This window comes from Argiope bruennichi, chromosome 4, assembly GCF_947563725.1.
Source record: "Argiope bruennichi chromosome 4, qqArgBrue1.1, whole genome shotgun sequence".
In the NCBI taxonomy this organism is placed as follows: domain Eukaryota; kingdom Metazoa; phylum Arthropoda; class Arachnida; order Araneae; family Araneidae; genus Argiope; species Argiope bruennichi.
Genome location: NC_079154.1, coordinates 91,208,616 through 91,235,893, shown reverse-complemented (window position 1 = coordinate 91,235,893; position 27,278 = coordinate 91,208,616). Strand labels below are relative to the sequence as shown.

The 27,278-nt window shown below is 26.6% G+C and overlaps 1 protein-coding gene across 5 annotated transcripts; it reads right to left on the bottom strand.

Moving 5' to 3' along the window:
• Positions 1–4,922: 4,922 nt before the first annotated feature.
• Positions 4,923–27,226, bottom strand: LOC129965502 (S-formylglutathione hydrolase-like). 5 transcript variants are annotated; one of them, XM_056079458.1, is made up of 9 exons: positions 26,723–27,011; positions 26,204–26,344; positions 24,701–24,874; positions 21,793–21,891; positions 16,498–16,622; positions 14,042–14,103; positions 10,094–10,313; positions 6,213–6,311; positions 4,923–5,276 (listed from the first exon to the last, which is right to left on the bottom strand). In XM_056079458.1, exons 3-9 carry the CDS (start codon positions 24,858–24,860, stop codon positions 5,196–5,198), a joined length of 846 nt encoding a protein of 281 aa, XP_055935433.1. In that variant the 5' UTR covers positions 24,861–24,874; positions 26,204–26,344; positions 26,723–27,011; the 3' UTR covers positions 4,923–5,195. The 5 variants fall into 5 exon arrangements, with proteins under 5 accessions (XP_055935433.1, XP_055935435.1, XP_055935436.1 ...); XM_056079460.1 differs by having other exon boundaries at positions 26,204–26,328; XM_056079461.1 differs by lacking the exons at positions 26,204–26,344; positions 26,723–27,011 and adding an exon at positions 27,205–27,226.
• Between the last annotated feature and the right edge of the window lie 52 nt (positions 27,227–27,278).

Sequence of the window (27,278 nt, the reverse complement as noted above, 5' to 3'; positions counted from 1 at the left end):
AAAATATCACACACGATTCTTCATTCACTGAGCGTCATTTTATGGCAATTAGCTGAAAATAGTGTTTGTGTTTAATTTTAACTAAATCTTTCATAATTTGATTGCTTCAACAAATGTACCTGTAAGCATGAAACTGTGACAAACATTAAAACCATGTTATTTTAATAATTGACACCTATTTTGTTTATGAAACTTTCCTAATCGAGTCTCATTATAACATAATATCAAGTATTTTAACTTCTACTTAATTCTCTTTTATGTTAATAATAGAACATATCTTACTTTCTGGATCCTTAAGTAATATGTGCGGATAACAATAACAACAACAAAAAAGTTTAGTTTTCAACGACGTGAGAAAATTTCGAGATTTGATATTTGATTAAAATATTGAAAACTGTTGAAATTTCACTCTAACAATGAAATATATTAAAAATTTTACAAAAAGGATTGCTACGATGAGGAAAAATTTTACTATCTAAAATGAAACAATTAAAAATAATATGTTTCAAAATCAAAAGTCAATTTTGTGCAAGACTTCTTTCAGGAATTTTCGCAAGAAAGACAAATTAATTTTTAGTTAATCAAAATTAAAAAAAAAATGGCAGTGGTCTTTCTAACCTTTTTCGCATACTTTCGAGTAAATTTGTGACTCTAGAAAACGCCTTGTACGGCACTGGAGTACGAAATATTAACTTTTAATGCCAATTTAGCATTTTCATTGAATCTATCGTTCTTCAGCAAGTTTTTACTGGCGGTTAATAGTATCCGGAAATAGAATTTGTGCTTTAGGTATGTTTTTCTCAACCGATTAAAACAAAGAATCGACAAAAAAAATCATTTGTATTCATAAAATCCCATGCCCAATTTGATATATTTAAGTCATTGTGCTTTTGAAATATAGTTAACATGTATCTGAAAGTACAGACGGATAGACAATCAATCCATCGTTGGCTTTACCTCAAAATTTGACAGTGTTTACAATATAATTGTTAAATCTGTGCACCAAATCTTATCTATCTAGCTCTATTCATTTTATAGTTATCGTGTTAACTTTTATTCAGAGTTCCTCTTAACAGATTTTAGTGAAAATTTGATAGAAATCTACTAATTTGTAGTAAAGACCATATACCAAATTTCATCCATCTAGCTCAAAGCCTTTTTGAGTTATCTTTGTCACAGAGAGACAGACATTTTCCAAATACAAGTTTTTTTTGTTTTTTTTCGTACTCAAATGTCGTCTAAAACGTGAAGACTTCCTCAAAATCGCGAGTTTCAATTTTTTGACGATTACTATACTTTTTCTTTCTTACGTATACGAGAAAGTAAAAAAGACAAAGAGGAACACATTTTTACATTCCAAAGTATATTATCAAATTTGATAACTCAGGATTAAATGGCCTGTTCTATAGAATGCAAATCCATATACATTCTTCTTTATCATTAGTAGAGATTAAGATATTTAAAGTATGATGATGTCAAGAAGATACAACCTACCTTAAATCTTAATAAAATCAAAGAGCCATTTGGCACATGGCAGTAAAAGAAAAGTAAAAGGTTTCTCGCTACAGTTTATTAATGAATATATATACTTTTTGTATAAGTCCAGAGGAGCGTTTATTTAATAAAAGTTACCCTTATAATTTGAAATTTCACAATAAAGTAACATATTTTTCGGTTCGCTGCATCAGTGAAAATATTTGAAAAAGTTATTATTAATTATCTTAAACCATTCTATGAAAAATGGTGGGAAAGCCGAATGGAAACATCGAAGCTTTTAGATGTGGTTTACCTCTTGCTTACGGGAATATATATTGTTACAAACTTGTTTTATTACCGGAAAGACTGATTTACAATCATCTGTATTGGATGCTGCCAGTGATCCCAGAGCTTGGCGACGAATTTCGCGACTAAATAGATAATGCTGGAAACTTCGAGAATTTTAACGATCCGTCCATTAGAAACCGGTATACGCCTGATTGGCCTCGAAGATTATGGAACCAACTCCCGGGAACTATAAACGGATGGCAGTCTCAAGCTGCGAGTAGCCGTAGTCAAGTTTCGAGAGGATAGAGAAGCAACGGCGGAGTGCCAGCGTTGTGTTGAGCCCAAACTATTGCTGAACTATGTGCCGAATCTTGTTGTCTACTACGGAAGTAACGTTGTTTTGTGGGTGGAGTAGCCAGTCGGATACAACTAAAGCGAAAGGAGACAGTGAGAACTTCAGCCGTTTGGAGAGACCGAGCTTCAAAGATCCCCTCTACTGCTGGATTCTGTCTGGTCGCTTTGTGTGCTGTTGTCAATTACTACTTGTGGGCTACTGTTTGCTGTGCTCGTTTGTGTTTAATAAACGTCGTTGTTTTTTACTGAGGCCAGCTGATTGTGTTTTCATACCATACCATATATGGTTTTCATACATCATACCATATTAGGATGATATTGATATTCATGATTCATTTCGCAGGAGTTAAATGGCAATGCAGTGAATTAGGCTTTTAGTTCGAATTTACTGCAAATATTTATTCGTAAATCGAATATTTTCTTTGGTCCCTTGAATTATTATATAAAAATTAAATTAATCCATAATTTGAATTTATTTTGGCTCATTCGATGATGAATCCAAGCACTGGGGGAAAATATCGCGATTTTTTAAAGTTGTTTTCAGGAGTTATATAGTTTGTTCTTGTGCCTGTTTCTTTTTTTTTCCCCCACCAAATTTGTAATATATATACATACAGGATGGTTATAATTAAATTGCAAGTGTTTGAAGAATTGTTAAAGAAAAACTATTTGGAAAAACAAGAGTAAAAAATAAAATGGAGTAATGAGAGACTTATTACTTACATTAATGCTTTCGCTTAGAGTAATGGAATTCTCCTTAGAATTGGGAAGTCATTTACACCATTGTGATCTCATAAATTAAGAAGGGATAATAGGAAGGGAAGGATCTCAAAAATAAGTCACTTGTTAAGCGAGGTTTGACTGTACCACCATTAGTTTCAAGAATTTCCCTTTTTGTTGTTAAATGACTGGAGATTATAAACTTTAACAGCCATATAAAATTATCATTCTTATTAGTACATTTTTGCACAGGAAAACAATATTACAAATTCATATCATAATTAGGATTAAAGTTCTTTGATTAAATAACCATACAGGGTCAGGGTGAACAAAATTCAGACCTGATGTAAAGTTGTCAAAGGAGCTTTAAAAGATATTTTGTACAAAAAAATTTATTTCATTGCGCAAAATAATGCAATATGGACAATAAATTTTAAGAAAACTATGAAAATGATAAATAATTAACTTATTTTTATAAAATTAACATTGCAATCACAAAAATAAGTGTTTAATAAATCAAATAAAAATAACGGCTTCATAAATTTTAAAAATACAACTCTGTATGTGAAATATAATAATAAGGATATATAATGTTATTTTTATGTATATAAAATATGTATATGTTGTAACATTATATTTATATATAATGTTATTTTAATTTTCTTAGGTATTTTATAGTTAATTCAGGTCCGACGGAAAAATATTACTTGATATATAATATTGTTCTAAATATTATATATTACGTTGTTTTTTTTTTTTTTTACAGATTCAACCAATGATTGGTAAAGCCAATATTACTTTCAAGATAGTAACTATTTTTTTTCAAATTCAAATAATTAATTTGCATAAATATTCCAACTCCAAAAAAACAAAATTTGATTTCATGAAATAAATATATGCAATAAATTACATTTTGCTTAGTCGTATTTGAATTTTTGCAACATTTGCAAAGATTATCTTTAATCTGCCCCTGAATATCATAAAATTATATATTTATCTCATGTTCATGATACATTTTGAATCTTGACACTTTGAATTAAGACTAGAACTATTTAGTCTGCCCAATTATTTGCAAACATACTTAAAACAGCCAAACTTTCTTCAAAATTTTGCTTTTTTTTATTGTTATATTGGTTAACGGTGCATGTTTTCATTTTCATAGAAACCTTGAAGATTTTTCTTTAGTTCCTTTTTCTCTATATCAAAATAATAGAAATTAAAAGCAATTAAAAATTGGTATTTATATTTATAGACCTTCTGACGGGGTGAAAAAACTTCAGATAATTCATAAAACAATAATAGTTTTTTTGTATTCATTATTTCTTTTTTATAAATTTTAAAAAATCACTATTTACCATTTTCTATGTTAGACTTACAAATATTACATTTTTTAAATTGCTATGTAAAGTTTTATAATTTAACATGAAATTCAGTTATGTAATTCAATTTTGAAAAATAAAAAAATCTATTCTAGAATGAAGATTATAAGTTGAATTACACAGAAATTTTAAAAGCATAAAATATGCAATTTTGTGAAATTAAGGGGAGAGGCAGGGAAAGAATTTCAGTACTGAAATACCATGTAAAGGTTCACACATATTTCAACCAAGCATAACATTTACTTTTTAACTGGATTAATTAAATTTATGAATTTAAGATGCATAATGGGAAAAAAGTAGCTTCTCCTCATTCATGCAAATTTTTTAAAAATTCTTCCAATATATACATTTAAAAGTCAGAATCACTAAAATAAATAAATTTGGCATTTCATTTAACAAAACAAATATGAGTGAAGTTTTAATAAAATGGAATCCTAAGACTTTCTTTTTCATTATATAAAAAGTATAATAGACCAGTATTAAAACATACAAACAGTAATTCACTTTTAAGAAAATGAAATATATGAGCAAAATTTGACTAAGGAATACCATATAACCATTTTTTTCTGTTATTTATAACAATAAGCTATGTATAGATGAAAGCTTATTAAATACAAAAAATAATAAGGCAATATGAATCATTTATGAATGCAGTACAAAAATATGATTTTATTCAATTCAATTTTTTAAAAAAATGTTTCCAAATAACATTTTACAAATAAAAGAGGAACACTGAGTTTTGACTTAACAGAAACAAATCTGAGCTTCAATAGAAATAAATTAATTCAAACATTTGAGCAATAAAAACATATATAAAGAAATGATAATCTTGATCATGTTACTAAAAGCATTTTCATTCAGTTATCTTATCATAATCGATTCAAAATAACTTTCATTTCAAGAAGAAATATAATCATATTTTATAAAGTTATATAAACTAAATTTCATTCAAAATTATTTAATTATACTAATTGTGAATCATTGGCACAAATATTTTGCATGATAATCGAAATGGTCTCCAATAAAGGTCGAAACAAACATGTAACTATGCTCATAACCCTAAAATTGAAAGAGAGAAAAAAAAAGTAAAATCACATTAGATATAAAAGATTTCATAATCAATTATTCATTAAATATTTAAGCCACATATATTGACTGGATTTGACTGGATTCTGATTTAATTAATAACATTAATTCTTATTATTTCTTAAAACCAGTCATTAATTAATAAGTAAAACAATTTCTTAGATATAAGATACCATAATAGATAATATGACAAAAATCTAAAATAACACAGAAATAAAAATATGAAGATGGAAATCTTTAAAAAGAAAGAATAAGCAAAGTTTTACTTTCAAATGCAAGAAAATATGCATTTCACAAAAAAAAAAAAAAAAAAAAAAAAATTAATGCACCGCTTAGCATTATTAATTATACCAATAATATAGAAGAATGTTAGTGTGATGGCATTCCAAATGTCGAATGGTTTGAAATACAAATAGCCAAATTTGGTTATATGCAAACCAAGTAACCAAATTTGGTCAATTCTGCATTTAAGTATTGTGAAAACACAAAGAATGGTAATATTATTTCCTGCTACTGGGGTTATCGAAGAAGAAGGTTATCTTTGATAGTAATGGTAATCTTGCTTGGTCTCTCCTCTCTAAACTACACAGATGGAGAACACTAAGCCATTGACAGCATTTACACAACTCCCTTTTACTATTAGCAGAATTCTAAAAGCAAATTAAGTCACATACTGATTTTTTCATATGCTAAAAAAATAATGGAATCATTCCCCATTTAATTTTCAATAGTTTTTTGGGGATTGTGGAAGTACTGTTGACTTATACAATTTTGATAGAAAATATTAATTGTAATTTTTAGGGAAAGCTAATTAAATAGATAAAAATAATATAATAAAAAATTATACATTATAAGAAATTGATTAAATCAATTTGTTTTTAATAAATATTAAAAGGTTTGTTACTATACCTGCTGCATACGTAATGTAGGCTTAATTCTGGTTCCTTTGCAAGCATCTATGAAATTCTGAGGCTTAAGATTATCTACCAAGAAGAAGTCATCAGTGCCCTTAAGAATGAAAAAGTATTTTATCAAACATATACTTTAATAATATATTTCTAGAAAAAACAAAACATAAAAACAAGAAGTTTTAGGTTAACAATTATAAAGCAACAAATTTTAAGAATACGTTTAATAATAATATTTATTCTAATTTGTTAAAAAATTAATATCATGTTACCAAATAAACAGAATAGACATTTAAAAAAGACCACTTGATAATTTTCAGCAAATGAGCTAGAGCGTTATCAATATAGCCACTAAAGGGATTGGCTAGTATTAAAAAAAAAAAAAAAAAAAAAATGCTTGATTTCTGTAATGACATTAGCGATGAATTTTTTTTATAGATGAGGGATAAAAGCTTGATTTGATGAACTTTGTACATAAGATGATTGTAGATCAAAACCATGTAATTGCTATCAATAAAATTGGCACACGATTAAAATGTTCTAAGAACAGCTGCAGTTAAAATACTTAAAGACTGGACTATCAAGCTAAAACTGGGTCTCAACACATAACTCGATCATCACTGACTCCTGAACTACTAATCTGAATAGTTAACCTCCAGCAGATTTTAACAAAGGATCATCTCAATAGGATCTCTGATTACAATATTTGTAGTACAATATATAATGAGGAATATGGTAACATAAAAAGTGAACAATGGATAATTGAAGACATAGTAAAATTAAGCTTATTTTCAGAACTCATGTAGATAAGGGAGAGAGAATTTGATATGATAACATAAAAGCATATACACAAAAATTGCTATAATCTTGCATGCCATTAGAGACAACATGATGATTGCTGAATGTCTTTTGGGAAATTTTATTATCCTAAATAAAATAACATATCTAAATAAAATATTGTTGCTGCTAACAAGTATTTATTATATTATTATTAAATTTATGTTTATTACATCTATGTTTACATCAATGCTGATGGTTCTTTCAAAATTCTAATGCATTCTGATAGCATTGTCACTATGTAGGATTGGTTTTAAGAATATGAATGAGAATTTACTTTGCTAAGTAAGTAGCTTCCCACAATCTCCAGATTTTATTTCCATTTGTGAAATGAAGTTCAAGTTTGGTTTGGTTTGTATTATGTTTATTGGCGCAAAGGCCATATATGGCCATGCTGCGCCAAGCAAATTTTATGATTATTAAAAAAAAAAAAAAAAAATACATAAATAAAAACAAGCAGCACTAGATAAAAACACATAAAATATGATAATGCCAAAAGAGGAGAAAAAAAGTTTTGAAATTTCAGTTCATAAAAAATAAAATAATTCAAAAACAGGAGAATGCGAGAACAATGATGAAATGTATTAAAAATTAAACATAAAATAATCTGTATGTGAATATAGAGCTCAATAGCTTTTAAAAAGTTAAAAATATTCGGGTGGTAATTCTCACTCACCAAGTCTGCTAAAGTTAAAGACAGTGAATGGAAGAGACGAATACGATGAGGATTAAAAGCAGGGCACTGGACCAAAATGTGATATACTGTAAACAATTGGGTTTTAAACATGTTGTTGAATGTAAACAGTTGACAATTAGGGCATGTTGCTGCTTTTTCGCCTAGAATTAGATGCCTGTGAGTGAGGCGAGTGTGTCCTATACATAGACTAGGCCACAAACCATTGAAGTACAAGTCACCATCAGATATACATTCTCAATCATCCAATCACATATAATTAGAAAATGCTATTAAACAAATTTGGTTTAAGACTTTACAATTAACTTGCAAACATCTAGTAAAAACCATGTGAAAGAAAACCATATTGTACTTAACACAAAAGGCCTTTTAATAAAATACTAACAAGGTGATTGTAACAAATTAGCTGCCTCAGTTATAATGCCAACTTAAGTAAAAAATGGTGCAAAAAATATCCCTTTTATAAAAAAATATAAATAGCATCACATAATATAATAATTATAATTTAACATTTAATATAATTAAAAATCATATTAAGATTAAATAGAGAATAAGTATAAATTAATGAACATAAGGAAATGAAATATAAATGGCAATCTTAATGAAAGAAGTGGATAAATAATTTAGCATTTTATATCAATTACTTTGTTATTTCATTTTATACAGATAAAAAAAATGAGACCAAATATTGATTAACATATAATATAAAACATGATTAAACATAACTATATAGAAACATGATTATGCGCTTGAAATTTCAAATATAAAACAATAAAAAAGTTATATTTTCTATAGTATTGAACAAATGAGTAAATAATTAATATAATTCTGAAAAATATAATATAAAAAAGTGAAAACAAACAAAGAAACATATATCTGCAATGTAATCTATTTTTAAATGCAAGACAACAGACATGAGTAAAGTTTTTAGTGAAGCTAAGTACTTAAATAAAATAAAATAAAAACATATTTTAAAAATTTTCAAGATTTATACAAGCAAGATGGTTCATCAACATATTTGATTTTTACTTAGTTTAACAAAATTTTATTCATTATCTGGATAATCATGAAAAGGATATTATAAAAATACTTTAAAAAATGAAGAAGACTGGATTGGAAATCATTAGTGCATATAAAATACGTAAAAAATTTACAAATACATAAAAAGTTATAAAAATTTACATTTCATTTTTGCCAGATCCAGATTTAAATCACTAAACACAGACTCAGACTGGTATTATATTATATATTACAAAATAATAATATTTCCATTTTTTTTAAAGATTTTTAACTGCAACTATAGTTGCTTGAAATGCTTTATATACTTGTAATTAATTGATTTTTTTTTTCTCTCAGGGACGATGTAGAGGAGAAGCAGGAAACTAAATTAACATGTTTTGATTTAATGCATGTTTATTTTAAAGGCATACAAACAATATCATTATGCCTATTTCTGGAATCTTTTTTATACACTAGCTGCTTTTTTTAAAAGACATTATGGCATTTTTTATGCCACATTTAGTACAATTTCTATGAAATTAAAATTATATATAAATTAATAAGAGTTTTGAATATAAAATATAATGTGACTATTACCAGTTACCTCAACTATAAGAATACAGACTTTTTACTTTCCCATGAATATAAAATTTTAAATATGATTAATGAATGATAAATTTTCAAATATAAAGGATGAAAAACTTTATTTGAAAAACATAAACCAAGGCTTATATTACAAATATTTTTTCTTATTGATAATAAGAGTTAGAAGGATATTAAAAAAGTAAAAAGATTATCATAGATATATTGAAACAAACAATTAATTGGCTGGAAATCAAATTTAAGAAAATAGTAATAAAAATAGTTGCCTTAAATCATTAGTAACCATAAGTGTAAAAAGAACAAAAACAAACAGTATGTTTTATTATGTTATAATCAGGTTCGTTCCTAAAACTGTATGTTATAAATAGATTTTGGTACAAAACAGCACAGAAAGTTTCATCATCATCAATGTTCTTTCTTTTCAGTACTATGGACAAATATATACTTTAGAAAAATATTTCTAATAAACTTGAGAACTTTCTTTTGCATATTTGCTTGAAAATAATAACCAAAATACTTCATTTAAGTACATATGCATTTCTGCAAAATATACTATAATGAATAAATTACTGTATCTATTGCAAATGCACATTAGAGTATCACAAAATTATATGCCACACTTTTCTATCACAACTTAATACAGAGAAAATCCTATTTCCTAATTTAGCACTATTTGAATCATTAAATTAGTAATTACAAATAAGACAATTGATGCCATACAAATATTCTTTCGTATATATAAAACTTACCTGATCAATAAGAATCTCCATTTCTGGCCCTCTGTAAGTTTTAGCTAGTAAGGTTGCATCCCAGTCTGCCCAGGAACTGCGATCGCAGCCCAAGTATCCAGTCAAAACCATCTGCCCAATAATACCAGCAGATGGATTAGTGTTGGGAGCAAATGCAGAAACACTGGCATATTTTTCAGGATTCCTGAGAGCAATAATAAGTGCTCCATGTCCACCCATACTAAAAACAACAGTTTCTTAAATCAGTATACTCAGTGTTAGGAAATAATTTTTTAACAATCAGTATTATTAAGTAGGACAAACAATCCCTTTTCCTTTAAGAATTGTCATTACAATTAATCTGTTTCTTTGGAATGTTATGCATTAATTTATTTGCCTTCGTTTCTAAAAGTGTATAAATTTATTTTATAGTAGTAAATAAAATTACAAAAATGAAAAAACGTATAAAAAACTTTGACTTATTTAAATAATTTATAAAGATCATTCATGGTGTTAACAACAGCTTTTTCAAGAATACTTCTTTAAACCAAAAATTGCAGATTAATTAAAAATAATTCCATCATCTGCATTTAATTTTTTTTCTTCCTCACAGTAGTTTTATACAAAAATATGTATTATACTTTAAAATGCCATTTTCATGGGCTTTTCCACAATATTATTTTAAGCTAAAAAATAAGGAAACACCACAATCTTAATTAACCAAATCTTAATTAATCACAATCAATTAACCAAAAACAATTCATTCAAAAGAAATAAAACATTATCAACAGGGGGAAATTGCATGTCATAATACACTTTCTAAATTGAAAAAAACTGGCAATAAATAAATAAATTATATAATACTATAACTACATTTTAATTTAATGAGAGTGTGGGTTAGTGCTAGTTTCAATTACCTAATCTACAAATTTGCCTGCCTAATTTAAAATATGCTAGAGCTAAGAAAACAAGGTTTAAGTTAAAGAAAATTTAATTACAACATATTTACAAGACTTTGTACAATTGCGAGATTACTGAAAAAACGCTTAAAGATTCAGTCAGCATCGTTCCGGTCGCGGCAGCGTTTCTTGTTTTTCTTTTTTCTCTTCTTGCTTCACGAGCTTAAGCGTGTAGAGAGCATGCGCATGAGACTGAAGGAGTCGTTAATTTGCATACTTGCCGAGATCAAAAATAACCACAAATCGGCACTATCAATTTGATTTGAACCTCGTGGCAAATGTCAGTTTTTAGTTGCACGTTGTAGTACCGCTACAAGAGTGCTCTATCTTAAGATGAACTACAGCATGCAACTCCAACCACAGATTCTACAAAGTCTCCATGTAGAACTCTTTATAAGTCTGCTTTGAAAACCTGCCAGACCTTAAAACAAAGACTTCACTTTTCATATTGACTTACCTTAAATGTAAAATATTTTTAATTCTAATGTAATAAACTATAAAATACTAACTTGTTTATTATTTATCTAGATTATTTTATAAAAGAATTTAAAAAGGGGAAAGGAAATATACAACAAAAAAAATCTGAAAAATTTCTAATTTCTCTATAAAATCAGAAAAATATTCCATCAATATTTTCCTCCTCTTTGTTGAAGAATAAAAGAAATCGTATTGTGCTACAATTTCATACAGAGAAAAATATTTTGTTTAAATTCCCAGGCATATCAATCTATAATTTTCTTCTTCATAATTACATAGTTTAATCTGTCATTCAAAAATGCAAACCAAATTTTTCTACTGAAATCAAATGAGTACCATTTAACATTTTCGGTTAAAATATAATAGATGATTTTTACCAATCTTTACAAGCACGATATTGAATTATGAATGTGGCTTTTGGTATTTTAAATCTCTCTCTTTTTTTTTTTTTCGTATTCTTTTTCTCTAGGGTATGTAATCATATTTTATCCTTTTAAAAAAAGAACATTATGAGTACTTTAAAAGATGGGGGGAAATCAACATTAGCATAACAGTTTTTTTTATTACAGCTTTATGTCTTTTGGGGAAATTCACTAAGTCAAGACAAAAAAAAAGATCTAGTTTTAAACATAGGATATTATCAATAATTGATGAATATTTTTTTAAAATATTGAAGTGAAGCCATTTAAAACATTTATTTTGCAAGTTTCTTTTATGATAATCTTAATAGAGCACTTTCATTGTATATCTTAAATTGCTTTATTATATTATAGTTAGTCATATAAGAAACAAATATCATTGCCATTTCAATCAATTGAAAGAAGAAAAAAGTAAAGAACATTAATAAACTAATCTAGGATATGAAAATCTGCAAATTTTATTAACTACTAGTGCTTTGGTGACCAGTTAATACTCTGAGAATACTGATTATATTAATTTCAGTTAAATTGTTTAGAAATAACTTCATGGCATCTATTTGTCAAACATTGAAATCATTTATTTAAATTGTCTTGTATATGTCCTGTTCATTGTGTACACAAACCTCTCTAATGGAGACCAGTCCCAGAACAACATTATAACACAATTAAACATAAAAAAAAAAAAAAAAACTTCTATCATTTAACTTCTTTATTCACCTTGTAAACAACACAGATATTAAATAGACTTCCTTAGCTTCCAACAATGACAGAAAATTATGTGATTAAATATTTGATGAAACAATGAAAACAGTTTGAATCACTGGGCAATAGTGTAATCAACTGTTGAAAATTAGACAAAAGGCCAAAATTTTGAAATATTTCAAAATTTTCCATGAATATTAAATTAATAAAATTGAAAAGATAATTTTTTGAATTTTAAGATGATGTAAAAATAATTTTTGTGCTGTATGAAATTAAAATTATCATGGGAAACCTCAAAATTCTGCTTAATTTTTAATTAAAATTCTAATGAATTTTTTTTTTAAATCACCTTGAGGTGTTTTTCTCACCCTCCAACATATATGTATGTGAAATTTGGTAGCTCTAGATCTGGCCTGTAGAACACACACACACACACACACACACACACACACACACACACACACACACACACACACACACACACACACACACACACACACACACACACACACACACACACACACACACACACACACACACACACACACATCCTTATTATTAATAGAAAGGTAAGAAATTGTTTCATTTTAGAAATTTTCCTATTTATTCTTTCTATTATTTAATTTTTTGTAAAATGATCAAGATATTAGATTCTTTCTTTTCTCATGTCACTGACAGCAATTTCTTCAGCCCTCTATTCTCCTAAAAATAGTTAACATATTCCTTCCCTTTAACAGACTGATATTGCTGATATTCTAAGTTCTTTAGCAATGTTCACTGCTTTGCTTTCTATTTTTGGAAGCCTCCAAAAATTCAGTGCATTCACTTTTGAAAATCTGCAGTGAATTAAATACACATTTTGCCAGTAAATTATACAGAAATTCAAAAATAAATGTACAAGAATTATTTAAGAGTAAAAATACTTACATAATTTACTAACAAATGCTGAAATTTAATATAAAAGTATTCTATAAAGAAGTAATCACTTACAGCAAAGCATCAACAAGCTGAAATTATTTAAACTTTCATAATTTCTGAGAATAAATAAGATTATCAGGGTAAAGATAAGCATTTTTTTCTCTACCTAGACTAGCAAATGGGGATGGAAGATTTACTAAAAGGGGTATATTTTCGCTACAACATCAGTATTTCTTAAACCTTTAACACTAACTTTTGAACTCACTACCAATCCACAAGAGAAGAAAGAAAAGAAAATACATTCATACATTTCAGAAGATCTAACTTGGGGAAAATTCTGACTGACTGACTGACACACACACAGAGAGAGGGGGGGGGAAATGTTGTTTATATATTTCCATTGATGAGAAATTTTAATGTATCTTGACTTTAATTCATAAAATTACTTTAATTTTTAAAAAAAGGAAGGGAAAATTCTGTATAATATGAATTACCTGTGACCAGAAATTCCACACTTTCCATTGTTAGGAAATTCTTGATTAATTAGTGATGGTAGCTAAAAAATGAGCACAAAACTATAAAATGCTGTGTTTGTAATAGCTTTTTATCTATTCTCTCTATGTAAAAAAGATGAAATCAGACAAGCTTTTATGAAATGCATTTTACTAAACCAGGGGTTAGTAACAAAAAGTCCTTTCATAATAATAGTGGCTCATTATAAGTTAGCAAATAACATGTGTGCAACAAAATAAAATATAAAATAAAAGTAAAGGAAGAATGTTCTTATAATATTAAAAAATATACATATTTGCATAACTTATTATTTTTTTAGCCCTGAATTCTTAAATTTTGGTGATAACAATAAACAGATCTCTACAACTGTGAATAAAAAAGGCATGCTCATTCACACTAAATGATGTGAAAAAAAATCAAATAAAAACATTGTTTCAACAAACTCTCACAAATTCCCCCATTGAAAAAATCTATAAGCATGATAGCCATGACATCTACATATGGGTTGTAAAATTTAAATGATATGCGACAGAAAATTTCTAAAATGCAAAATCAAGTTCTATTGGTACTTGGAATAGTTTCACAGAAATTTATATTCAATTAAAAATTGAAGCCTTTGAAATTCTGGAGAGCCAAGATGGATTCAGATCAACATAAAGACTTTTTCAAACACTAATCTTATTAAAAAGGAGCTAAACAGTATGAATCCTGTCTTAGTTATAAATGAGAGTTGCATCATATTCATTAAATTCTAACATAAGTCCTTGAGAAAAATTCACCAAAGAAATCTCACAGGAATCTGCACATTATTTTTTTATTATTTATACAAATCAAATATATTATAAAATATCGAAATCTCAGCACATCATTTGACAAAAGAAAAATTATTTCTTGTATTTGAATAATTATAATTACAGTTATTGTAACTCTGACAATATATAATTCCATTGCAATGGATTTTTTTAAAAATAATACCTTTTAGTAAATAATAATTAAAAAAAAGCCCTATTTTAACAAAAAATAATTATGCTTAGTTTCGAAAAATATCTGTTTAATAATATAAACTGATGACTTTGTTTCCATTAGTATTATTTTTTAAATATAACAGTAAAAATGGTATTTTACAAGAAAAAATTGCTGACCAACCCCAATGCTGGACTTTTAAAATACCACATATATGTATTTAGTAACATTTTTTTTTTTTTAGAATTTATTCAATTTAATGCCATATTGTTGGGATTTTACCATTTTATGGCATTTAAAAAATAAAGACAACATGAAAATCACAATTAATAGTAGTAGGGTTTATTATTATTATGTAGCTTTAACATGTTACAAGTGCTCTTTTAAAAAGCTAAATTATCTTAATAAAATATAATTAAGTAATAAAACAATATAGTTTACAAGTTGATGAAGCTAAAAATTATGTGGATGGATTAAAGTTCCCTTAAAATTGATAATATTAAAAAAAAATAAAAAAATAAAGGTTCAAATGAGAATATGGAAAAAGATTATTTTAGAACTTCAAACATATATTCAGATCATTTAAAAAAGAAATGACTAGTCATTAAAGAAAATATGTGAAATGAATTTCTAATTTCCACAAGTATTTACTCTTTTTTCAAATGCAATACTTTTATAATAACAAAAAAAAAAAAAAAAAAAAAAAAGAAACAGAATAATTGAATAAACAGAATAAATGAAACAAAATAATTTATGATAGTGAGAGAAATAGCTAAATATTTCCATATCATTAATTAATTACTACCAGAGATAATTACATTATAATTGCCAAATTGTTTCTATTGCACCATAATAAATATATACATGAGCATGTAACATAAGATAAAATAAATATATTTATTTGATCATTATTTTTATCAGGTGCATGAAAGCAAAAACAGCAAAGAATATTCCAGAAAATAGTGATTAAGATATGTCTAGTTTCAAAAACAAATAAAATAATTAATCTGGAGAAATTTTATACTAATCCATTAATGTCCAGCATCCTCAGTTGAAAACAGTTACAAATTCACTACCAAGATTAAATTGATCACATCCCACTATTTCTTTTTAAATGTTAAAACACAACATACATTTTCAAATTCATGAATACGTTTTAATTGTTATGTATCCACTTACAAAATTTTGAAATCAAACTATAATTATTCTCAATGCAGCCCTCTGCCCTGGCATACGAATTGAAAGTAATCTTCATTAAAAATTTTTTTACTATATTTAAAAAACTTTTTTCCAAGTTTTTCAAAACAACTTTTTACTAATTTTTCTTTAAACTTTTTTTTGAAGAATGAAATTTTAATTTATGGTTATCTAAATTTAATTTTTATTAAAATAGGTGCTTCAGATTAAATTTAGTGTTGACGATTTGAATATAGACACATTCTTAACATATTATTAAAGAATCTAGTTAATGTACCTCTTTGGTAACATAGGAATACATTTTGTAATTATTCTTCCACTTTTCTTCTGTAGCATCAAAATAAAAACTAGCACTGGAACCAAATTCTCGAGAATCCTCTTCACCTTCTATGTTGCATCCACCTGGGAAAAGTAAATTATAAAATTAGAAATCTTCATATACTTTATTTCATGCTTTCCAAAGTCATCTTTCTAGTCACTTGACTTTTAACTTACAGGTTATAACAAAATTTAGAATTTTTTTTTTATGGGAGGAATTTTTAGATATGGCATATCATATCCCCTTTTTTTAAAATGATTAAAAGATAAAGATTGTCATTTTTTTAATCATTCATTCTTATTTTTTTCTCATTATTAAAAGAAACTAACCATTGCACAATGAATAAGAAAAAGAATAAAATATCCCATTAAGTAATCTGAGTTGAGTTAATTAAATGATGGTAATTTTTTTATTAGTAAATAGTTACACAAGATGGCAAGATTTTTACAACTATTTGATTCAACAGTTCAATATACAAGCTTTAAAACTCCACTATCAGATATCCTCCGACAGTACAATACACACAAATTACTAGGAGCCAAAAAATTTATAACCTTATTTTATAAATTAATTTGAGTTTTGATATTAAATGGTTTTGATAATATCCTTATAATTCAGTAATAATCATAAAAATTCAAATTTAATGAATATAAATAATACCCATACATTGTTCAACTTTATATTTAAGTCATGTGCATGCAATTTTATAAGTAAATTCTAATAGTGTTATTAAACAATATTCAATTTACATAAAAAATTTCTGTACGAAAGTAGTATTCATATGCTATTATTTTCTGAAATCTTGTTTAATCTCTCTCTCTCTTATATATATATATATATATATATATATATATATATATATATATATATATATATATATATATATATATATATATATATATATATTACATTTATATCCTCAAAGAACAGATATGTGACATGGCATGAAAATTAAAAAAAAAAAAAAATATTCGCCTGTAACTGTTTGAGAATATAATTTATCAATTAAATTAACGAAATCATTTAAAATAACTCATTGTATTAAGAAATAAATATATTAAAATTTTAATATTTGCTAATGCTTGATAAAACACTTTAAAAATTGTGCTTAATTTCTATATTACAGGCTTATTTACATCTGTGATGTTGACAAGATCAATATAGCAGAAAAATTCAGTAATCCACCCCTCAGAAATCTGAATATCTTTTTAAATTTTTTAAAATTAAAATCTGAAGAAAGTAAAAGATATATGAATCAGAAACAAAGTTAACATTTAGTCCTAATTTAAAAGAAACATTTGAATCAGCAGCTTAATTGAGAATAAATATAGAACCCACAAAGTGGCTTTCTTCCTTTGATTAAAGAATTAAAAATACTTGCATTGTTGTACCAGGAATGCCTAAAAATCATGCTAATAATGATAGTAGCAATATACAGTTTTATACAGCATAGCATGAGTTCAAGGGAACTAGAAGCATCTGTTTGTGATATAAATTATGTCAAAATGTTCTCCACTTTTCTCTTTATCTTAATCATGGAAGAATTGTTGCATATAAACAATGATACACACTTCAACAAGAGTTAAATTATTCACACAAAATACACTTCAAAACAATGACAAGTTTCAATACAAAAAAGCACCCAAAATCAGTAGACCATTCATTCAACTTAATCAGACTAGACAAAAAGTAAAATCATATGTATTTCATCGAATTTCTCAGATAGTCTGAATTTTTTGGAATGCGAACAGAAATTAGTCCCAGTTAGTTTGAATTATTAAGGCTTAACTACATTCTAAAAGTAAATTCTGCAAAATATTTTCTCATCCAGATAAAATTATTTATTACAACAAAAACTTCCGTATATTAAAAATCTCTATAATTCACATTTTTTTTCAAGGAACGTATTTTTTATAGAAAGATTATGTTTTGTACCCAATAACATTTTAATATATCAAACAAATATTTTTACATAAAATATTACATATGCCTACAGTAGACAAACACAAAAAAATGATTTCCTTCACACGGAAAAAAAAAGGGGGAGAGAAAATTGCTACATCAATTTTTACCAATAAAATCTTGGAAGTTCAGGAGTTTTTTAGAGTGTGTGTGTGGGGGGGGGGTCTGAAAATTTTATGCTTGCTACTAAAATTCTGCTTTATGATTTTTTTTTTTTTTTTTTTTGCATATTTGAGTAAGAAATTACTTTAAATTTAATTACAGATTTCATATAGTGAGTGTTGCTCCAAAAAAGGAATATAGAGTGCAAAAAAATATTTCAGCTTCATAAAAAGATTTTAAAAATACTATCAAAAATAAAGATACAGCAAAAAGAGTGGAATTTTAAAAATTTTGAAAAACCATTGTTATTTGTAATTTTTTTAATATTCATTTGTTCATCTTTTTAAATCAATTTAACTTAGGAAAACTAATTATGCATAGTGCTTTTAGTAAGAAAACGATGAAAAATTTACACTATGAATTTATTAATGTAAATTGAACTATACATTGAATTCATTTTCTAGGAAATCTGAAGTTTGAACTATCAAGTGCAAATAAACATTCAGCAATATATTTCCAAAGAAAAAGAGGATTTAATTATGATAAAGAAATCATTACATTTTGAAAAGGGATACCTAACAGATCTGGGAAAAAAATTCCCAGTGTTTAAGATGAAATGTGCACCCTGGCACTCATGTTTAGGTTATAACACATTGGTTTCCAAAAGTTAGAATATAACTTGTCTTTTGAGTCTAATTTGTGAATAAATGAACATACAAACAAGAAATTTGGAAGATATGTGCACTAAACAGATCTTTAACAAATGCAATGCTTTAATTTTCTAAGATTCTTAGAGAACTACTTTATGTAAAAAAATGTCGTGGAAACATTACAAAAATGGATTCTAATAAGGAATGTGCTAAAAATTAAGTTGCCGGACACCAAAATGGGAAGCAAAGACCAGACACTGAGTAAGCCTTGTTCTAGCTCATTTAATGACCATACAGGAGGACATATAGCAGCAACCTGTCTTTCAAGGAGTCCAAAGATGCTCTATAAGATTCAGGTCTGAGGAAAAAGCTAGCCAATCCAGTCACTGTCTACCATGACAATCAAGATATTTCTCAATAAACCAATTCAACATGATTGCACATTGGCATCAATCAGAAGAAAATCATTACCAATAGCAGTAGCGTCTCAGCGGACATATGAATCCAAGATCTCATCTCGATATTTCACATGTTCAAAGTTCCTCCATGGAATACATGTAGGTCAACGTATCCACAGAAAGAGATTTCTCCCCAAACATCCTTCCACCATCTCTATAAATGTAGCTTTCAAAATTATCCAATTAATTGTACCTGGAACATTGTTCCATCCAGATTATCTGATAACCTGAATCACTCTACTGGTGATCCTGGAATTGCCTGTGAAGAATACAGAAGACCATTGATTGTAACTGGCCCAGGAGATGTATTCTCTTACACATCCCAGATGGGTAGCTCTGTGTCCTGGCTGCAAGGGAAGACAGACAACTGGGCATTTTGCATGCAGGCCAGTATTGTGAAGGAGTCTTCACAATACTTAAGACTCTTAAGTATAAAACAAAACAAACAAACCATGTTATACCTTAACTAGTGGAAGCCAATGTCGAATAGCAATGCCTCCTAATTTTATCAGTAGAAAAAGGATCAAAAAGTAAGAAACAATTCAATATTACCTAAAATAATAGTATATTGCATGAATTCCTATATTTACAGACAGAAAAAAAAATTATCTTTATGTATTGTCTAGAATTTCAAAAGACAAAATTTACAGGTTAAAGGAAAAAAGATATTGAACACTTACCACATGATACCTAATTTAAAATCACACAAAATTAAGGACTCAAATAAAATAAAACAATGCAATAGTCTTGGTATCATTATACCAACCATTTAATGATAACAAAAATAAAATTAAATAAAAATAAAAAATACAGAAGAAAATTAATTTTTTTAACTAATCATATATTTGAACATCCATTTCTACAGAATTTTTCAGTTATTAATTTCACTTTCCTTTCTTTGGCAACAATTTACTTCGTGTTTGCTGGATACCCTTTTTTTCTAAAAATTCATAATGCCTCATATGCTTTAAATTTTCATATTGAAGCAACTCTCTTGAGATGAGAATATTTAAGACACATCCATAAAAGTTTATGCAATCATGTACAGTTCTTAGGCCACTTAAACAAACATAATTTTATTGATACTAAATCCACACCCTATATCTGCATTGTCTTGTGTCAATAAAAGTTTTTTTTTTTCCCCAAATCAGAAAATTTTTTGAACCTCAAAATATTAGAATAGAAATCATTTAATCAGACTGTTCTTTGTATTCACTTTTAAATTTTTTCAGGAAAATTTCAAACTGGATAATTTCATGTTCTGTACATGCAGAAGAAATTGGAATAAAGGAACTGAAGCAAATTAAACATTCATTTTTCACATAATACTGTATTACTTTTAAATGAACAGGTTTAAACAAAATGCAGCTTATAAAACAGTACAATTTTTGTCATGCATTAATTTTTATTTTTTTGTATTATTTTTTACAAATACAATGCACTCTGCCAAAAAGTCTCTTTCTTCAGTTAAGTAGCTCTACAAATATTCAAGTAGCTATTCCAATATCATTGTGTGTGTGTGTGTGTGTTTGTATCTTTTAAATTGTTCTAGTCTATGCAGAAGGGGAGCGAGTAGAAAAGGGACGAGGTTGCACAATTTAACAGTTGCGAGTATTGTTGTTTTGTTTTTAGAGCTATGGAGACTTTCATTCTTGCAATGTTTAAAGAAATTGACATTTTTAGGGGGGGGGACTAAATAAATTTAAACCTCCTTATACTTTTCCGATTTTTCAGAAAAATTTCAAAATTCTGTGCATTTTTCCTGTTTTATATATGATTCAGATAGATCCTGTTGAAGTACTACAATTTAGTCTTATACATGTAGATGGAAAGACCATACTTAATCTCCACATTAAACTATATTGAAAGGAGGAAAAAATACATAGGCCATGAAAATTACATAATGAATGAAATTTACAACAAATATAAAGCATAATTTGGCATAGCAGGAGTTAATCCTTTTTTTTAACAGTGGGAAGAATTATGCAAATAAAAAATGCAATAAGGAAAGAAACCAAACTATAATTAGACATATTGATATAAATTAAAGATATCACTGTCAAATAAAATATTATACATACGAGGACTAGTATCTGGACCAACCACAATGATACCATGCTTTGCAGCATAACGCTGGAATCCAGATTTCTCAATAAAAGTTCTTTCATTACAAGTCATGCCTGCAATAAGAATTCAGAATACTATACTGAAAGTTAGTTGCATTTTTTTTAAAATTATAAAATTTAAACAAAAATTTAAAAATTCAATTTTTCTTCTTCTTCCAAATCCTTTTTTAATCAAGAAAGGTAAAAACAAAATTACCCGAAACCAGGAATTGTTTTATTGATTTCTCAAGTATAGCATTTAATTTGTGCCTCAGGTAGATTATTTTGGAAATTTATTTTCTCCAATTGTTATTTCTACAAAATCATTTGAACTAACAAGTAAGAGTCATTAAAATAGGATTTAGCTTTTATATTGTATCAATTTTATGCAAAGAAATGGCTATTGACATTAACCATCAATTTAAGACTTCTGCTGAATGTAAAAAAGGAATAAACCTAGTTAACAGAATGTTCATAGTCCATTGGTGAAAGTCCTAATGTGTTAATAAAGCCTTGTTGCCATTGTTTCAAATGTGATTAATGACACACATATTATAGTAGTTATTATTTTCTTCACAAATATAAATATATACATATAATAATTTCAATTTATATGCATTCTGAAGATATAACTATTAATTATTTAAACTCAAACTTTACTCAAAGAATAAAAGATATTGTTCAGAATCTTTATACTGTTACTCCCTTTATTTAAAAATAAAGTTTTACACAGACACATATATTTATGAAGAAAATGATTATAAAATGCCCTAATTCTATTCATTAGGGAACAATATCTGCTGTAGGTCTTTCTTAGGGGAAAGTTATAACATTATATTAAGATGCTGAAGATTTTTAGGATTGTATGTTAAATGAAAGATTTTATTTATTTTTTAATCTTTTTTTTTATTATGTTGCTATTTTTAATTACCTACATAGACTCCAATGACTAGCTCAATGAGAAATACTCAAATAATTCTTGCCCTTTAAAATCCAGACATTAAAGAGTTTTCTTTGTACACTTTTACAAAAGATCAATACAATAACAAGCAAGGCAAACTCAAATTTATTCTTTTGCACAATCAAAACTAATTAATTTTCTTATTCATAGTTTTTAAAGAAAAACTATTTTATACTACAATAAGAAAATTACTGGACAGGAAAAAGGTACAAAATAATGTACAGAAAAGTTAAAATCACTCAAGAAATGTGGTTGCATTACAATTAAACAATGCTGGAGCAAAAACCATCACAATCCAAAATATGAAAGAAACATTATTTTGAAAACAATTTGAAAAGGTTTATTAAATTAATTCTTTTAATTACCTCAAACAAAATGCATGCTAGTAAAATAAATAAAAAATAAATCTTATACAAATGTTTGATGATAAAAATAATAGTGATAAGAAAATGTGCTGAAGTATAAGAAAGACAAATATATATGGTATACTATGTGGTATATAGAATAATGCTAAAACTAAGAATAAACAAAACTTGGAGTATGGTCATTACACCAAAATTATTGATTTATATGAAATTAGTCAAGAAAAAGTTTTTGGAGCAAATGAACATAAATAGAAAACACAATGCACAAGAAAAATAAATCTGAGCATATTTTTTTTACATTAGCATCAAATCATCAGAACAAATTTATTAAACATTTAGCTACCTTTTATTGTAATCATTTTAATGTGAATGCAATAAATAAAAAATGTAATTAAAATAAAATAGGGAAATTAATTATTATCTATTACTTATAAATTCAATGACTAAATATTAAACACTCGCTTAGAAATTTAATTAGGTGGAGGGTATATTAAAAGTATTCTTAAAATGATTCCCTAAAGAGTTATAAACAATCTCTTAAAATCAAATGATATTCAAAATTTTTAAATACTTCACCTTACGATTTTGGAACTAAAATATTTTTAATGCTATTCAACATAAAATGTAATAATCAAATATTTTAAATTACAATTAAAATTATCATCCCTCATACTCAAAAAAAATTTGAGGAATCTCCTTGTTTAAATATACGAAAGAAAATTACTTAATAAGGAATATAGTTATATTTAAAAGAATATATTATATTCATTCCTTATATATTCCGATACTTTGGGATTATCCCATCAACCATTTTTGCCAAACCCAATATTATCGTCAAAAGATAACTTCTCCGCATATTCGAAAATCGCCAATACTTTGGCATATTTTGCAAGGATTAGTGTACTTTTGTGAGTGTTGACAGGTCAATAGGATAATCCCAAAGTGCCTACATTATTCTTTCTTTTTCATTTTTAGTAAAATATTACAAGAAAAAAATTCTTCCCTTTTTATAGTAATAAATATTAACTTGTACTTCTTTTTAGAGCATGGAAATTTAATGAATATTAAGAAACATGTTTCACACTTTTTTTATTATATATAAGGAGATTTTAATAAAAAGATTTTTTTTTAAATATGATTAAGCAATTTCAGAAATTTTGAATTATTTTCTAATAATACAGAAATTTTTATCTTGCCCATAATTTAAAATGTGTAAAAAAGGCGATTTTAATGAATTTCCATACATTTACATTAGATACTTTAATTTCATTTTACATCTCTGAAAAAAATTGTTTTGGGGCTTTCAACAAAGGTCCAACTTAAAAAAAAACTTTAAAGTATAGAAAATAAAAAATTATAAACAAATATAATTGAATTTATTTTTGCAATATTTTTCTTCTTGACTTTTTAAAAAGAAAAATATTGGGAGGAAAAATAACAGGGAATTTAGATTGCATCAACAATATAGAATAATGAATGCTTTCTTTAATAGATAGTATTAAAGGAAACATTCCATTCTGAAATGGTAACTTACTTAAATATGTTTAAAAAAAAGTACCTGATAAAAAATAAAGGACTGGGCATTTCCTTTCTGTAGCTTGTGGTGGCAGATACAATGAAAAATTCATCTCACATTTTAATTTGTTACTAATATGACGATAAACTTTCTGGAAGCCTTCAAAACATTTAGCAGATGAAACTAAAACTGCTTTTGCCATATTTATAAAATGTTCTAATAAAAAGAAAAACAAATCAAAATTACAAATTTAAGCTTCTTAAATAATCATCACTTAATTCAATAATTATATAGTACTTCTTTAAATTATTTCTTAATATATTTTTTGAAATCAATAAATATGTTTAAGAAATGCAAGTACATTAAGCAGTGTATAACTAGACACTACAGCATCTGGTATCTGAATATAGACATATATAAGGAAAGAAAACTTTATAAAATCTAAAAATATCAAACTCTCAAATTAATTCCATATACAGATATTTAATTGAGAAACCGCATTATTATCTTTATATATTCTGGTTTCTATAAAGAGATTTCATTTCGAATTAATGCAAGGATTATTTTGAGAACTTCAAAATTTTTGACAACGATCAATTGAAAGGATGACCTAAGCCATTTACCCTATCAAAATTTCCATATCTTATCAAAAAGATTTTTTTACTCTTGGCAGCAAATTTAATATGTACTAGGTTCACACACATTTAATATTAGAAATCCACCAGTCCCGTGGAAACAATTTAGATTTTATTTATTTTGAAGCTTTTTTGAGATTTTGGCTCGCTTCATTTGCCTTATCTCAAATTATCCACTGCTATATTTCCAAGATATTTTTACATTTGGATTAAATATAATGATTAATTTCTTTTGCTTTAGATTGAGAAATCAAAAATCTAGATAAAAGAAGATGGAATACATTAAAATTCTTTTGTCACTGTATTTTTTTTTATATTTAATATACTAAAAACTATTATGTTCCAGATTTTCATCTTGTTTGTAAGTATAGCATGGCAAAAATAACAATAATGAAAAAAACTTAGTTTTGGTTTGGGAAGTTTTTAGTTCGAAACAGAATCAAAATGATGACCATTTTTCTAATGTAGGATAGAAAATGATGACGAGTTTAGATGTTATTAAGATGTATAAAATTTCCATAGTATCTGGAATCTTCCATACTGCATATATACACATATATTTAAGATAATGGATAAGATCATTAGGCGATATTCATTTAGTAACATATGTGCTTGTTCTCTCCAGGCAAGATTATCAGCAAACTTGTTTTCAATGATGCTAAATTGGAATTCAAATGAACTCAATTTGACTGATGTTGTTTCTTGAGATTTCCTGTGGCAAAAGATTGATGACATATTTAGAAAGAATTTTTGGAGACCATATGGTTTTCAAGAGGGATAAACTGCTAGTAAATTTTCAAATCAAACACATCCCACACAGAGAGATGTTCAATTCATCTAAAATCCATTTACTCATAGTCCTTTCACTCACAAATAAGACAAATTCAAAACATCAGGCATACTAAGCTACCTTTTCTTATAGAACTTCTAATATAATTGCCATTCTTTCTGCATGCTTAGTTGAAGTTATCACACATGTCACCCTTTTCAACCAAAGACATTTTCTCTGATGGAGAAATCCAATATTTCTTTCACCTATTCAAATCCATTTCTGAACAAATGAAAGTTTTTTTTTTTTTTTTAATTTCAAACAAAATATTTATTTTTTTATAAATCAATGAGATGTTTTTACGACCAGAACGCAAAAACTCAAGGAAAAAAAAAGTTTTTTTTTTTTTTTTTTTTTTAATATATTTAGAAACAAATTTTATTTTCAAAAATCAAGTCTCAAGAGTACAGAATTAAATTATCCCAATGAAAATCACCAAAGCAGGCTTTAAAACTACTAATTAATAAATGGATCAGCAATAAAAATTTAATTATTGTACAAGTTATCTCAAATATCTAAAGCGGTAAAAACAGTAGCAAATATTTAGTACTAGTCGTTTAGATATAAAAACATTCAAACTCTATTAACATAATTATTTACCTAGCTTTCTCCAATAATATAATTATGTCCAAAAGCACATTTCGGACTTGAAATATAACAGATTAAAGTTGTTAGATAAAAAGAAAATTCTAATTATTTTAAAGTATCAACATATGTACCAAAATGCATTGTATGGAAACAGGAAAGGGTTAAATAGTAAAAGCTTTTACCCCCTAATATGCAAAATACATTTTAAACCGGTATAAAGTAAATAAATAAAAATAAAAGCATGTGATAGGAACTAAAGACAAAATTATTGTAAATAAAAAATTTTCAAAAATTAAGCTTTCTCATTTCGTGTGACACATCATAATTTATCTGCTAATGAAAGACAAATTAAAACGACTGAATAAAATATCGAAGGGCTATCATCCTATATCTAAAGAATTCTACAGTTTCATAATTCACATATCGATTTCCATTTCCTTTGAATTCACCACAAAAATTAATGGTTTAAAAAGACTTTAGTATGGTATACTAACCAAATAAGCATCTTTTATATCATAATTCCGTATATACCAAAACTTATCATGTCAATTTCTTATAAAATTTTAGC